The 16,275-nt window shown below is 51.1% G+C and overlaps 1 protein-coding gene across 18 annotated transcripts in view; it reads left to right on the forward strand.

Moving 5' to 3' along the window:
• CAMTA1 (calmodulin binding transcription activator 1) overlaps nucleotides 1-16,275 on the forward strand; it is an 814,545-nt gene that overhangs the window by 270,467 nt on the left and 527,803 nt on the right. For 17 of the 18 annotated variants that reach the window (XM_074334131.2, XM_074334115.2, XM_074334121.2 and 14 more), the window contains one exon: nucleotides 8,796-8,863. The exons of the other annotated variant lie outside the window; for it this stretch is intronic. In XM_074334131.2, the coding sequence (XP_074190232.1) occupies nucleotides 8,796-8,863 (68 nt within the window). The remainder of the gene's footprint in view (nucleotides 1-8,795; nucleotides 8,864-16,275) is intronic. 18 annotated transcript variants of the gene reach the window in all.

Here is a 16,275-nt window from a genome sequence, read left to right on the forward strand (position 1 = left end):
TCCTTTGGAGATGTCCTCATCTGCTCCCGCTGTGCTCCAGCCAGTTGTTTTGCAAACCCCATTCATTTCACCAGGCAATCGTGCTGCAAACCCCATTCATTCCACTTTTGAAAACAACTAAACTTTGTCCCACCTTTCCCGTATCCATTGTCGCAGTTCAGGTCTCAGACTCTCTTTCCTGAGCTGTAATCATAGTCCCCGACCAGCGGTCTCCTCTCTGCCAGGACACCGTCAAAGCCACGTTCCTACAGCAAGCTCTTTGTGTGTCTCCCCCATGCTGAAAAGCATTCCACGACCCCCATGGCCCTTGCGGATAAAACTCCATTCCCCCGGCATTTGGATTCCTGCACAGTTGGGAGCCTCCCTACCTGCCCAGCTGTGGGTTCTGTCGTCCCCTTGCACTGCAGACTTCCTGTAACTCAAAGCTCACCAAACACTTTGGCTTTTCCCACTTCCCAGCTTCTGCATATGCCATTTCCTTTCCCTAATGCCTGTGCCATTTGTCAGCTTGGCAACCTCCTACTCATTCTTCAAGACCCAGTTGAAATGTTAGCTCCTGGGCGCAGCCTGCGCTTGTCTTCCCAGCGTGAGCACATTGTTCGTGCTGCTAACTTAGCACTCATCGTCTGTTTCGCAGTTGCCGCGATAGGCCTGGATCCTGTCTGTCTTCCCAGCTGTATCTTCCAGGACCATTACTCACATGTCTTTGTATCATTAGGGCCCCACATAGTGCGAGGCATATAGTAGGTGCTCAATAATTCATCGAATGATTGAACCAGTGAGTGGATAATGAAATGAATTGAAAGACTGGCTGTCTGGCTTCTTCCCCGAATCTCCCTCTGAACGTTTTGATGGTGGCTCACTGTTTCTGCTCTGATTGGCACTTTGATGGTCATGATAATGCTTTACCACGTCTCCATAACGGACAACCGACTGGGCCAGGCTTCATTTCACAAGTCGAGGCTGTTAGGAGTATATCTTGACTGCTCCTTACCATGCAGTTGTCCAGACCAGACATCCCTGGATGGCTGAGCGCTTAGTCACCACCACCCTCGTATGTGGTCAGAGTCACGCAGTGTATCACATATGCATGAAAAGGTGGAAACCACTGTACTACATGCTAGTTGTTTTAGCAAGAGCTGGTCATTTTAAAAGCATGATTTGGGGGTTGGTTTTGACTGGTGGATGGGGACCCAGACGTCCAGTAGAGGGTGTTGGCTTGGCTGGCTGGGCCCTCAGGAAGGACAGCAGTGGATGGGGACAGGGATCTGGAGACGGGGCATTGCACTGTTGGACCCAGGGTTGGAATGTTTATCTTGAAAGAGAAGACCCACCAGCCTTATGCATGGGGCGCCCTGGAGAGAGAGCAGGAGAGAGATGTCCCCGGGACCCTGGGAGCATTTTGGAATGGCTACTTATTGATGGAAATCAAGACCCACTATTTTTTGTAAAGTGCAGTGAATGGTGCGTTTTGAGAAAGTTTGCTTCCATGGTAAACATGTTGGTTAGAAGTCATTAACATGACATTCACACATTCCTAATAAAGTACATAACACAAACCTGGCACCTTTGAAATACCCAGAGGGTATTCAGTATGAGTCTTAAAATCAAGAGCATCGGAAACAAGATATTTTCACTTCTCGTTCGGGAGTAATCTAATTGCATTTGTGGCTCCAGCTGGTGCTGGGGCCAGCTGCTAGGCAAGTCCTGGCCCCCCACCCCCTCAGCTTTGGTCTCTCACAGAGAAAACCCTCCTGCAGGACTCTCATAAAAAACAAACTTAAAAAAGTATCCCTTGGCTGAAAGATCCGTTTTTGTGTGTGTGTGCAAAATATGAGATATATAGATCACAGTTATTTTTATTACTTAGACTCAGAAGAATACAAAACAAAACCCCTCTCTTATAGTTTGCTGTTTGGTTTAATTTGTCCCAGTGAGGACTAATGTCCCCTTAGGACTGACCCTTCTCTCTGCCTGGCATTGTGCCCATGTTCTGAAGGCAGAGTGGGGATGGGCTGTGCCAGGACAGCTGACTGAAGACGATTGAAGGAAAGGGGCTTCTGCCCTTTTCCTGGGGGTGCGTCAGGGACCACATCGGGGGAAGCAGTTTCTCTGGGCTGGACCATTGTGTAGGGTGTCTGCTGCGGGTGGCTGGACGTGACCGCAAGCTTGGGCTGGGAGATGGAGGGGAATTCAGCCCCTCTGAGACTCCCACCTCCTCTCCCTGACACACGCAGCCTCCCACACACCAGAGGCAGAACATGCCCCCCCCACCCCCCGCCCCAGATGGACCCATGGGACAGGGAGCCCTGCTTCAGAGGCAGCGTTTGCTGCAGCAGCCCCTTCGTCACGCCTGGGTTCCCTGTCAGCCCTGTGGGCGCAGAGGGCTTGGCTGCAGACGGCGCGTTGTTTTCTGCAGGCTCCTGTGGTATTTATATTGTAGAGCCGTGCTGGCCATGTGGCTGCCACATGTGGTTGTCACGCACTTGAAACACGGCTGCCCTGAACTGCAATGGGCCGTCAGTGGAAAATACATCAGAGTCTGAAAAGGTGGCACAGAAAAGAATGTGAAATAGCTCGTGACTCATTTTTTGTTTAATTAGTGAAATCGTATTTCGAATACATTGGTTTAAAACAGAAAATATGTGGACAAGTAAAATATATACTCAATATTAATTTCTTCTGCTTACATTTTTTTTTTTTTTTTAAATGTAGCTTCTAGCAATGTCACAATCGCGCCCGTGGCTTGCATTTGTGGCTCACGTTACATTTCCACTGGGCAGCGCTGCCCTGGTGCTGCTGGCCGACCGGGGGCTGCCATCTGAGTGTGTCCTGATTAGCAGGACATCTCTGTCCCTTCACATCAGGCATCAAGCCTTAATGGCAACTGCAGCTTTATCTATCTACCCCCACAGGTCCCCAACTGGCCGCAGGAGTTGGTGCAGACAGACTATCTGTTTGCGTCCTTTAGAGGAGAACTGCATTCTTTCCTTTACCTCCTCTGCCATTCGTCAGCTTTAGCTACAGGAACCGATTGCGGCTCTAAGTGACGTAGGAACGGAGACTCAGACCCGCCCCGGACTCTGCAAAACTGGGGATGGTGAGCCACTAAATGCACATAAATGCTTGCAGCAGACAGCACTGTGTGCTAGGAGCCCAGGAGTGGTGCACCCACTGCCGAGAAGGTTCCAGAAGCTGGAATTCACTGTGGAGTGAGACAGCAGGAAGACTCCCTGGAGTAGACGGGTTATAAACAGGGCCGGGCAGGTCATATAGGCAGAATCAGTGCACGGGGGCTGAGGTGGGAAAGGGCAGGAGGAGCCAGGTGGGCACAGCTATCGTTCTTACCCACCAGTCCCCGGAGCGGCCCCCACGGGTGAACCCTGAGCCACGCCTGCCCACAGCTGGCTCACCCCAGATGGGCTTTGCAGGCCTCCATCAGAGCCCATCAGCCTGGGGGCAGGCAGGCCCAGCCCCACCTGGCAGTTGGGTAGTGAGCGGTCTTTGGATGCCTGTGGATGGTGGAGAGGCACCGATGCCAGGCACAGAGCTGCGGTGCCCCCCAGGTCTGCCCTCGCTGCCCTTCACGCTGGGGCTTGATCAGGGCCTCAGGGAGGGGCCACCACCTCCCTGGTCTGTGGGACCCAATCTGATGCCAAGTAGCTACAAGGGGCCTGTGGGACGTCTCTGGTTTGTTCCCTTGCCACACAGACATCATAGCTTGGCGGCAGTTTTTCTGTTTGAACATCCAGAGGACAAACTAAACATTTAAAATCTGCAAGCTGGACAGTCTTTGCTTTGGAGCCTGCAGTGAATTCCTTCATCTTGACAGTCGAGTCATTCTTTCCAGCACTGATGCAGGATTTAGGATCCAGGAAGAGGGAGAGGCCAGGGAGGCAGGGAGCTGTACCAGGCCTGCGGGTCAGGGTCCCCTTTGGAGGCCGGGAGGGCTGGCGCTTCATCCGGGGCCACACCTCGCTTCATGTCTACACTCTATTGTTGTGGTAAAATACACATAACGTGACACTTACCGTTAGGGGCATTTCATGAATTTACAATGTCGGGTAACCTTCACCCCTACCTACTTTTAGACATTTTCATCCACCCAAAAGGAAACCCTGTTCTTATCAGCCGTCACTGCCCATCCTCCGCTGCCTCCAGCGCCTGGCGACACCGAGTTTACCTGTCTCTATGGGCTTGCCTGCTCTGGCCGTTCCGTGCAAACGGAATCACGCAGTGTGTGCTCTTCTGTGTCTGGCGTCTTTCACTCAGCGTGATGTTTTCAAGGTTCATCCACGTAGCATGTGTGAGAACTTGATTCCTTCTTATGGCTGAATAACATCCTGTTACAAGAATCCACCACGGTTTGTTTATCTGTCCATTTGTTGATGGACACGTGGGCTGCTTCCACCTTTCGGCTTTTGCGCATAATGCTGCTGTGAACGTTTGTGTACACGTTTTTGTGTGAGTCCCTGTTTTCACTTCTTTGGGGCACACTCTCTTCTTGTTTGAGCCTCCTGTGAATTTCCTGGGCCAGACTTGAGTTTGAGAGGCATTGAATAAGTGGGGAAGATCGTGCATGCGAGTTAGGAGCCGTGGGTCCTGGTTTGGCTCAGCTACAAATGTGCTGACCGTGGGCAAGTCCCTTCTGTTCTCTGTGCCTCAGTTTCCTGCTCTGTAGAAAGGAGACTGACCAGACCTGTGTTTCCATCTGCCTGCTTTGGTGGAGCTTTGGGGAAAGCCGGAGAGTTGGGCTGAAGATCCTTCTTTTCAAACCTCTTCCCCTCTTCAGCTAGAGCGCCTCTCTGTCGTTTTTGTCTGCCTTGTAAGACATTCTAAGCAGCAGGTTTCATGGATATCAGGGATTTTTCCTATCACTGAAGTAGGTGAAGCAAATAAGGGTTTTTGGGTGGAAATGAGGTTGATCATGCTGGTAGGACAGAATCCCACTCATGGATGCTCAATCTGTCTCCTTCTGGTCCCTGAAGAGAGGTGGGACAGTGAAATGACTCTGGGTCCGTGGGGGGCAGGAGGCTGTTAGCCTGTGTTGGGGACGGCATGACTGTCCACTTGCAGGTTTTTCTTTTCTCTATCTGAACACATCATGGCTGTCTGAGAAATTAGGAACCATTCTGCATGGGTTTAGGTTCTGGTTCTACAGAGACTAGTCATGTGACCATGGACAAACCACTTAACAGCTCTGTGCCTCAGTTTCCCCACCTGTAAAATGGGCATGGTTTCTACGTCACACTTTATTATGAAGATTAAGCGAGGTTGTCTTCCTTAGGGTCCTAGAGGAGTACGTGGCCCGAGACATCACTCTCCCACTGTTAGCCATTGTGACGGTAACAATGACATGGATGGCGAAGCCCCTCTTCCCCCAGGGTCACCCCCCTTCCCTAGCCCAGCGGACTCTCCTGACTCTCAATTCTGATGGTTCTTACTTTGTTCCACACTATTCGGCATCTGCATATTCCGTGTGGTTCTTTGGCTTGTGCGCATCTATCTCACCAACCAGTTCCTAAGCTCTGGGAAGGCAGGGTCCGGCCCACGGCCTGCACGCCTGAGGACGAGGTGGGCCAAGACCCAGAGATGGGCAATGGGCTGGGTGGACTGGAAAGCACGGCGACTCAGACGTGCCCCGTCCAGTGGGGAGCCAGGCGGCGGCTCAGCTCGGGGGTCTAGCCAACTGTGCGGAGCCTGAGTCTGGGCATTTTGTTTCCTTGGCTCAGAAAGGCTGCTGTTAAGTGGGAGGGGTGGTCCACCAAGGGGCTCTGTTTGGGGGGGCCATGGTTACTTTGGGGGTGGAGGAGGGAGAGCCTGGTGCTCAAAGGCTGTTCATAAATCAGCGTGACCTCCGGGGGCCTCAGTAGACCTGTGGTGACCCTAGAGCTGGCTGCAGAGGTGCCCACTCAGCTGACCCTGCCAGAGCGCTTACCTTGAACTATTACAATGACGCGTCTCTATCCCCTACTCGACCCTGAGCTCTTTCCAGGCAGGCTTCATAGTGGTCTTGTTCACTGACTCGCACATAGTAGTTGCTCAATAAATATTTGTAGAGTAAATATTGAATGCGGTAAGTGGTTGGGGGAGCTTTTCTAATTGAAGCACAGTGGCAATGGCGGGGGCCGTACCAGGTTGGGGCGAGGGTTGGCTGACGGATGTTGATGACGGTCTTCTCTGGGTGTCTGGGTCTTTGGAACACTGTGGCAAATCTAGAGGTGGCTGGGACACACTGCGTCCCCATCCTTCTGGGCCAGGAGGGGCCACTTAGTCTCAGCATGATCCTGGGCCATAAGTCTCAGGGTTCCAGGTGGCTCAGACTATTTCTCTGGGTCCCAAGCCTCCGATAATTCAGGTATATGGGCTGATACACATAAGGGGCTCAGTTTATCCATTTACTGACTCCAGCGGCTGTCTGCTCTCAGTGTTTTGTGAAGCCCAGCGGGCACCAGTAGATAAATGGAAGCATTGACTCCACTAGCTCTGAACAGTCATTGTGAAGTTACCATTCATGGCGGGCAAAGGAGGGTGCAGGGGTGTCGGGGGGATCGTGAAGGCAAGTCCAGCAGCGCTGGCAGCTTCTGCTGAGCCTTTGGTGCCTGGACAGGCAGCTCACACTGGGTAGCCCTTGTGGTGACAATAATGGCAGGTGTTGCTGTGGGCATTGCTCTAGTATTGAGTGTCATAAGAATTGTTGCTCGTTATAACTGCCCCGGGCGGTGGTATTATCTCAGTTTCATAGGAAACTGAGGTCTGGGCAGGTTAAGCCATGTGCTCAAGATCTGGTGGGTAATAAGTGGCCAGCCAGCAGCCAAAGCAGGTCTGTTTGCTTCCAAAGAAGCACGTGTTCTCACCCGTGACACTATGTCACCTTCCTACAGCGACTCAGAGTTAGTTAAATCTCTGGTTAGAGGTTTATCTGGGAACTGCTGTGTTTTGCTGCTTTTAAGCTCTTGCTTCCACTATTTTCAGTAATGAACGTATATCCAAACACACAGCACACTCAGAACACGCACACAGACACACATTTATGTGTGTGGATATGCACATTTGTTTCTGTAAGGCCCATTCTTCCCCTCCCCCCCACCCATCCATCCACCTACCAAGCATTTCTCAGGACACTCTTAGGTTCTGGAATACATCAGTGATGACATACTTCTTGCCCTTGAGGCGCTCATGGTCCCGCGGGGGATGCTATCTAGGTAAACAAGCAATTGGGACGCACAGTGATAAATCCTACATGCTGGAGGAAGGTTCTGGGTGCCAGGGGAGCACACAGGATGGGCATCCAGTCCTGTCATGAATAGTTAGGAGGGCTGGCCAAAGCAGCTGACATCCTTTTCTCGTGAGACCTTAGGGAAGTGTTTTTTAAGGAGAGGACATAGGATACAAAAGGGCTCTGGGATGAGGGAGAACCACGTGCTGGTCAATCACTGATTGCACCAAACATGGGCAACTCCATGTTTGCCAGAGGTCTCTGCTTCCCAGGTGCTTGGTGAAAGGTCCAGGTTCCGGACTGAGGTGGCGTGGGCTCCGGGGGACCGGTCACTGGCTACCTTGTGGCAGTGGCTGGTTTCCATGGTTATGTGAGACGCGGATCGCCACCTGGGCCTACAGCATGGCTGGTGTTTTCTAACATGCTCTACTTACCTGGTTTTGGTGATAGTCTCTTCTTTTTCCTCAAGGCCAAGTTTAGGGTCTCTGGCCACAGGTCTCAACTCTATTATGTCCAAGCCCAGTGCAGTCTAACTGCAAAAGAAGGCGGTGAGCCTCTGGGCAGAGGGGCTGCTCCATCCCAAGGAGCGCTCCAGGAACGCTGGCTGCAGAGAAGTTCAGGCCGAGGCCTCTTCTCTGCAGTTTTCCGATAGTCAAGGGCAGCAGCTCCGTGCTGTATCATCACCAAGATCAAGGGAGATGTGTACTAGTGCAACCTTAATTTAACTTACAATCCCTGCCAATTTCACGTTAGCAGATCCGTTTGGAGCTGGAAGTAATGGGCCATATCATGCCTCAGAGCTGGAGCAATGACTTATGTTGATGTCACCCACTGGCTTTTTATGGAAATTATTAATAAATCAGTAATTCTATCTGCAGTGATGTTGTTGTGTTTATAAATATTTAATTTACCTTCAGGTGCCCACGTTTTCTCCATCTTTGCCTTAAACTCTGCTGACGTGGCTCTTCTTTCTGAAGCGCCGCTCAATAGATTCAGTCATCAGTGGTGGAAAAGGTTAACTTTCTCTCTCTCTCTCTCTCTCTCTCTCTCTCTCTCTCTCTCTGGAATATGCCTTCTTTATCGTTTCTTTTTAATCTTTGTGTGATTTGGCTCAGGGGGTTGGGAATCAAGCTGAGGGAATGCAACGTCTCTTGTGACAATGATGAAAGATTAGTTCAGCTTCAGAAGAAGACAGACTAAACTTTCCAATTATGACCTTGCATGAGTGGAGACCTGTTGTTGGCATGTGTTTTTCCCTCCTTCAAATTAATGACATTTGGAATCTGAAATGGTGTCTGATGTTTTCCTCCCACAGAGAAATATCTTTGTCCTTGCCACCAACTCATCTTTTGAAACCCAATACTTTGATTATTATGGTATGGCAGGTTGACTGGAAAGGGCTAAAAAAAAAAAAATCAAAATAGAAACACAGTCCACGTCGAGTATTTTTCCGGCAGAGATGGGGTTCTAGCCTCGCAAAGGAGGACAACAGCTGGGGAACAACAAAATCTTTCTTACCTCTCAGGATCCAACGTGAGCTAATTGTTGTTATTATCTTTTTATTCTTCTGTTTCAGGAAATTGCAGCTTATTTAATAACATTTGAGAAACACGAAGAATGGCTAACCACATCCCCTAAGACAAGGTAATGTCCCAGATCTTGCAGTTTTTCAAATATGTACAGTAAATGGATTGATTTTCATTGAGTACCTGACCCGGCAGTCAATTCCTGGGCAAGCTGAAAATGCCATGTTGTGTTTGATAACTCGTGACACCGAGGTCTCATTAACTGCCCTAGGACTGTGGTAGTGAATGCAATGAGGTGACTTAAAAACAGCGCAGCTGCTGTCACGCAGGTCGGAACTTTTAACCTGATCATTTCACGCGCAATCCTTCCGCCAGGTGCTCTGATGCCTGGATGGGTAGGAACTCAGGGGAAGCTGATTTTGGGAAAGTGCCCTCCTGCCTCCCGTGCTCTCTAGAAACCTGCTTTTTAAAAGGGAAACTACCTGAACTGTCCACTTTCATCTCAATGCGTTTTATAGACTGAAAGTCAAGTTATTCTTGATTGTGGTAAGAAGCGCTCCCAGATCAGAAGCAATGGCTAAGTTTGCAGTTTATTCTACAGTGGCCTTGAACCTACCAACTGCCACAAGCACTGAACTTCTCTCGCCACTTGGCAATAGAGGGACTTGGTGGAGATATAGCTGACTTGTGTTCTGCCTGAGCAAGTGACAGTCTTTTGTGAAGAATAGTGCAGTTGGGATTTAGGGTTTACCTTAAACGCAGCCTCTTCTTTCTCCCCAGCTCTCAGTTTTTGTCTTTCGTATGTTACATTCTAGAGCTTCAGAAATATGAGGCCACTCTCTCCCAATCGCCACAACTTTTCTGTTGGTGGTGACAGGGCCAGGTGTTGATGAGTTTGAAGAGTGTGGCTTACAGGACGACTGGCCTGTGGGTTGGATTTCAGAGGCTGAATGCTCAGCCTATTTCACTTTGGTCAGAAGATCCTGAGGAAAGGGAGATCGGTCCTGAGATTTGCATCTTCCAGGTGGGGTAGAGGTTGGTTCTGAGTCTGTTACCTTTCTGCCTGAATCCCTCTGCAAGATGTCCTCAAGTCCTCAGCCTGCTGAGGGTGTGATTGCCTTTGCTGTAAAATCAAGTGGTTTGTATCAGTCAGCTTTCGCTGTGATAATGCTACGTAAGAAGCAATCTCCAAACTCAGTGACTTTTATGTCTTGCTCACAGGTCTGTGGGTCGGCTATGGCTTTGGGTTGGGTTCAGGATCACTCAATGTGTCTTTTTGTTCTGGGACCTAGGGTGGAAGCCCCCATTGTCTGGGACATCTGGTTCTGTTGGAGGATGGCAGAGGCTTAAAAGCCCCAGGCAATCCATGCAGACACAACGAAAACCCCTGCTGGGTGTGGCATCATATATCTCGCCTGCCCACAAATCCATTAGCCAAAGCAATTCCTGTGGCCCAGCCCAGTAAGAATGGGGCCAGGAAGGACATTCTTGCCTAGATGGTGGGCGGGGATGGAGTGGGGAGTGAATGGTGACACTGTCTGCTATTTGGTGAGCACTGCTGTACCCTGAACCATGGAAAGCCTGGCATGTCCAGCTCTGCTTTCTTCTGGGGCACCTTCTTCCAGGCAGTTATTCCCAAATTTGAGTGGGCACCAGAGTCAGCTGGAGAGCTTGGTACACTATGCACGGCTCCCCCCACCCTCACAGAGTTTCTGATTCCGTAGGTCTGGTGTGGGGCCTGGGCATCTGTCATTTCTAACAAGTTCCCATGTGATGGGATGTGGCCAGTCTGGGACCTCACTGTGAGAACCGCTGCCCTAGTTTCTTTGGGGGGAAGGAGGTTGGTCTGATTTCTGCCTCTGCACCATTTCCCGACTCCCAACAGGGGCTCTCGTCTTGAGCAGCCTCCGACCTCTCTATGCGCGCTTCGCGTCTTGGCAAAACACTCCTTGAATCTAAGTGGAAGGAAAGAGTGAGATCTCTGGACCATGCCCAGGCCAGACATTTGATTTCAGCTCTGCAGACGCGTGCCCGGCTTCAGCCACTGTTGACGGCAGAACAGGCTAGCATTTCAAGACAGGGGTTCTGCCTCGTGTTTCAGCCTCCAAAAGTTGGGTTTCAGTTGAGAAGGGAATGTCACTCACGGGCCTGCCTGACTCACTTGGCTTTTCAGGGTATAAATAGAGCCAAGGGACTATTCCCATCCTGACGCTCAGGGGCGCACGTGGAGGAGCAGAGGGACTGTGTTTCAGATATTAACAGATCTGGTTTAGAGTCATGGCCTGTCACTCAGTAGCTTTGTGGCCTTAAGAAGTCACTTTATCCCCTTTAAAAGCTCCACCTTTTCTTGGTCACCTATGAAATAGAGCTGATGTTGACCCTGCTGTCATTGGGTCGTTAAGGATTGAATAAGATGATATTTGCCATCTTGCTTTGCATGCTGTGAGGGTCTGTTTCGATGCACGGGGATGTCACCATTCCTCTCGTCAGCGAGGGACAGTCCCCGGGCCTGCTGGAGCCTCTGGCCTCAGGAGGCATCTGCCAGAACTTCTGCAGGCTTTGCAAAGACAGACTTCTTTCCTAAAGTGCAAGGTGAAGACGGACGTTTCCTGTTAGTGTTATAATATCCACTCCGTGTTTACACTTGAACGCTTCTTGTCCCAGGAGGAGGAAAAGTTGCTGCGATTGTTCAAGGACCTTCCCAAATTAGTTGTGGAGTCAAGTCTGGATCTCCCCCTTCCTCTCTCCTATTGAAATTAATCGGAGCCGTTAACTGCTGAGTTCAGGCAAACCGGCCTCCCTGTACGCAGGGATTAGCGGCACGGATACTCGACTGAAAGAGAAGGCAGCACCACTTCCTGCTTGCTGCCGTGGCCGCCACTGCTAATTTCATTTTAGAAAATTAATAAAAATGAATTGCACCGCTGACATTTATAGAGTTTCCTAATAAAATGATACATTGTTTGTGTGGAGGGATCCCTATTAAATTAATTGTTGTAATCAGTTCACATATAGATGTTGGTATAGGAGCCACCAGGGACCCACTGCTTGTCTCCATGTGTGCTGACGGCTGGGGGTATAAATATAGCCCTTGCTCAGATTCTGCCCTAATTACAGAGACGGTCCCGGGAGCCCCGCTCACCTGTTTCATAATGAGATGTCTACACGGAGACTCCCGGGGTGGGGGCCTCAGGGGTGGCAGTGGCACTGACACAGGGCTGAACGCTGAGTGTTCCAACAGCCCGTATTGTATCATCAGCAACTGGGACCTTCTGGAAATGGCAGTTTGAAAAATCACCCTTCAGGATGTCTTTATTTGGCACTTGCTGTGTGCTCAGCACTCTGGTGATCCCATTTGGAGACTCTAGGGAACTCCACACTCCCCACCCCACAGGGTGAATTCAGAGTCTTGGAATTAAGAGCTTCTTCCCTCTGTCTAGAATGTTCTTCCCGCTCCTCCTTCTGGCCTGATTCAGGGGTCACTTTCTCCGTGAGGTCTTCCCTGCACACAATTTAGAATCGCAGCCCTCCCATCCAGCCAGACCCCCGTTTCCTCTCTTCTTGTTCTGTGTTTCTTTAGCGCACTCCTCACCATCTGACACGTGACATATTTGTTTAATTTATTTAATTCGTTTGCTCGCGAGCTGACCTCCTCTCCCCAAAGGTGAAAGTGCCACGAGGAGGGACTTCTGGTCTGGCTTGTGCATGGGGTGTCCCAGCGCCGACCACGGTGCTGGAAGCATGGTAGACGCTCAGTTAATATTGTGAAAGGAAGGATAGCGAGGTAGATAGCGTGTCTGAGCGTGGTGAAGGGAGAGGCCTGGTTTACTCTATTTCTGTCTTGTGTGTCCTGCCGGCCAGGATCCGCTGGTTGAGCCAGTCCTGTGCTCTGGAGCAGTTCATGGGCCGGGCATGTGTTTTCCAGCCCTTCCCGTGGCTCCTCCAGGCTGTGAGGCACAGAGAGGGTGCGGGATTGCACAGCCAGTGGCAGGACTGGAATGTGGAGCCCGGATGATCTCCCTGCCAAACCCCCCACCTCAGCTTTCAGGCTACACCTCCCTGCTACGTGGCGGGTGGGGACTGAAGGTGGCCCTCTGTTCCTCCCCCCATCTCCGTGACTTGTGAACCACTCGGGACCAGGCCCAGACAGAGCCTCCCTTTGTAGGTGAGCAGGACTCAGGCGTGTCGCTCAGGTGGGTTCCTGTGCTGCGTGCGTCCTGAGCTGGCTTTAGCCGCCTGATGCAGGCAGAGAGCCGCGCCGCGCAGAGCACAGGCAGGGCCTGCAAAATTTAGCAACCCCAATAATTTATGTCTCCTCCCCTGGGAAATGTGCAACCCTCCCTAGAAGCCAGGGACACGCAAAACTCATGACGGGACTGAATGCCCTTCCTTCCCGGGAATCCTATGTATACCAGGTAGAAGGAGGCTGGAAAATGCTATTAATTATCTAATTAATTAATTAGATTTATATAGCTAGCACCTTAACTCTGAAGCACTAAAGGTCTAATAATGGAATTTTCCTATAATGAACACTAAATGCTTCTTGGTCAATAAACAGTAAAACAGCTGAGCAGAGGGAGGGGGTCTAGATAGAAAGAAAAGTGAGACCTGAGCTTCCAGAAGATTCAGTGACACTGTAGGAGACCCCGCCTTCCCTCTCCTGGCTCTCTGGACCCCATCCCTCCATCCACACCTTTTCGCACCCCCAGGGTGGGTGGACGGACCCCAAGTCTTAGGTCCTCTGCTCTTTCTTACCCAGGGCTCCAGGAAGTGCAGGCTGTGTGAGGTCACTGTCTGTGGACCATTCCCCAAGCCTGACTCTCCCTCCTGGGCATGTCCGTGTCAGAGTCTCATCTCAAACGCATCACCTTTCCTCCTGCTGGGGAAGGAGGAAGGGAAGGAAGGCCTCGCTCCCACTCCGAACCACCACCTTATTTTAAAGACACCAAAGCTCACACCCTGTTCTCCATCTTGACCCTCCTTCCTTTTGTGCCCTGAGGGGAATTAGTCAGCGGTTCTGCCAGCGGTTCTGCAGCCGGTAATTCACTTCCTTCCTTTCCTGTGTGGCCCCCCCCCCACCCCCCACCCCCCTATCTGGTTTGGGTCATTGAAACAGCTCCCACTGAGATTCCCTCTCCGGGCTGGACTCCCCCACTCCCCCAGCTCTTTTCCTAAACTGCTCCTCTTCTTACTTCATTGTTCCACTTGAAAATCTTGGAGACTTCCTGGGAGATAAAGTCCAGACTCAAGCGTTGTGTTCAAGGTCACGGTTCTGCTGGAACCTGCCTTCCTCAGTGCTTCTCTTGGACTCCTCACCGCAACGTACCTGCTCCTAGCACACCTCCTGTGTCCCCCACTTTTGCCTGCACTTGGCCATTGATGTCCCCTTGAATGCCCGTGTCCAGCCCACTTTACCCGTCCCTTGGGTGTCCCTTCTCCTGGGCCCCGCCCCAAACACCCCGACTCGCAGCGAGCCTCCCGCTCGCTTTGTGGTCGTCATTTGACTACACAGCTGTCATAAGTAAGTCCCGCCTCCCCAGGGAGACGGTGAGCCCCCCGCCTTTGGGTTCTGCTGTCTCTTCGTCTCTGAACAGAGGAGCAGGGGCTTTGATGGGGGTGCAGGGCGGGGTGCGGACTCATGGCCGAGCAGCAGGTGACACCTGCCCTGAGCAGTAGGGAGAACGGGCAGAGGTGCCAGTGAGTGGGCAGAGGGCCCCACCCAGCAGTCAACCTGATGAGGCCCCAGGCTGGCCTCTGAGCAGTTGGTGCTGCTTTTGCCAGCCCCTCTGTAAGTGGTACATGGGGGTGCCCTGTTGGCCACCTCCGGGTCCTCTGCTCTGTGGGACAGTCACAGGACTTTTCTAAGGAAGCCCCTATTGCCTCCGTGGAGGCTGCTCGAGCGACCAGAATAGAATCGCAGAAGTCTTGAGGGGTCCCATTTGGATCATTAACAAGTTCCCAGGACTAGAAAGGAATGACGTTCTGACACCTGCTCAACGTGGATGAACTCTGAGGACAATACTGTGCGACTCCACTTGTATGAGGTACCGAGAAAGGTCAAATCCATCGAGACAGAGAGCGGAATGCAGGTTTCCAGGGGACCTCGGGGGTGGGGACGTGGGAGTTAATATTTAACGGGGTTGGGTTTCAGCTGGTGAAGACGAAGCAGTTCTGGAGACGGTGATACAACAGTGTGACTGTGTCTAATGCTCCTGCACAGCAGCCTTAAAAAATGGTTAACATTTTATATTATGTATGTTTTATAAGAATTAGCAAAGAGATTCCCAGAGCTGCTTCTTTAGCTCTTGCTGTGTCCGGTTGTGCAGAGTTGGGGGTTGGGGCTCGGTGGTGTGTGCGCGTGCGTGCTGGGGATGCCATCGGGGGACAGTCAGGAAGGGCAGCCTAACACCCAGATCATTTCAGGGACTCTGTTCTCTGGAAGCGCAGAAGGAAAAATAAACTAGGTCAGCAATCATTTCAATGTGGTGACCTTTGCATTATGCTGAATTGGGGACCTGCTATCAAATTAACATAACGATGTGTCATGTTATATCCATTTCAGTGTTTGCCTAATGTATTGAGCAAATTCTTGACCAAATCCCAACTATCATCATAACCAAAGAGCAAATGTAGTGTGAGGGCAGTTCAGGCCTGGCATCTGCTGGCTCAGGACTCACAGGGAGCCCCAGCCCAGCCCTCCCCACCCCAAGGCATCTGCCTCGGGGGTCCTGTAGTTTCCCAACTGACGAGGTGGGGAATTAATTGTGACCTGAATCCTGATAAAGCATCTGGTATCTTACCGGTGGTGGGGAAATCCCTCGCCTCCGTACAGAAGCGGGTCTGTCCCAGATGCCGGTCATTATCCGGAGTCACAGAACGCAAGAAGGCAAAGCAGGAAGAGATGGTGGAGGCCACCTCACCGAGTTCCCGCCAAGCTGGGAAAGGGGGTGTGGCGAGGGCGCCTGCTGCCCAGGACCCTGCATCCCTGCACCCAGGAGCAGACCCGGGCTGTCTTTGGGTGGCTGTCCTTTTTGCAGGTGGGCAGGGGGTGTTTGTCGCATACACGGGTCCGTGTATGCTCAGCTGTTCTCAGCGGCTTGTTAAAGTGGCACCGCCAGCTGTGCCAGCTTTCATCCCATCCCTCCTTGCCTCTTAGAGCCAGGAGTGAAAATCCAGGGACTCCTTCCAGGAGGAAACCGAGGGAGGGGAATGGATGTGTGTGTCTCTGATCTCTCCCTGGAGTAGACAGCTGCCAGCTTCCAGCTCCTGCCTCCACTTTCTTTTATTATTTTAATTTATATCAAAAATATACATGCACATAGTTTAATAAGTCAAATGGTTATAAAACATTTATAAGAGAAAACAGCAGTACTCTGCCCTACAGCTCAATCCGATTTCCCAGGAGGTGACCACTTTCAGTTCTGATATTTACCTCCAGATTTCGCAGTATGTTTCTTCTGCTATTTCTTGATTTGTCAATTTTAGATGTTATCTTTTGACATCCTTATATGCTCAGTGAGGATTTAGTTC

The sequence above is a fragment of the Rhinolophus sinicus genome, chromosome 14 (assembly GCF_057876585.1).
Source record: "Rhinolophus sinicus isolate RSI-liver-muscle chromosome 14, RSI-T2T, whole genome shotgun sequence".
NCBI lineage: Eukaryota > Metazoa > Chordata > Mammalia > Chiroptera > Rhinolophidae > Rhinolophus > Rhinolophus sinicus.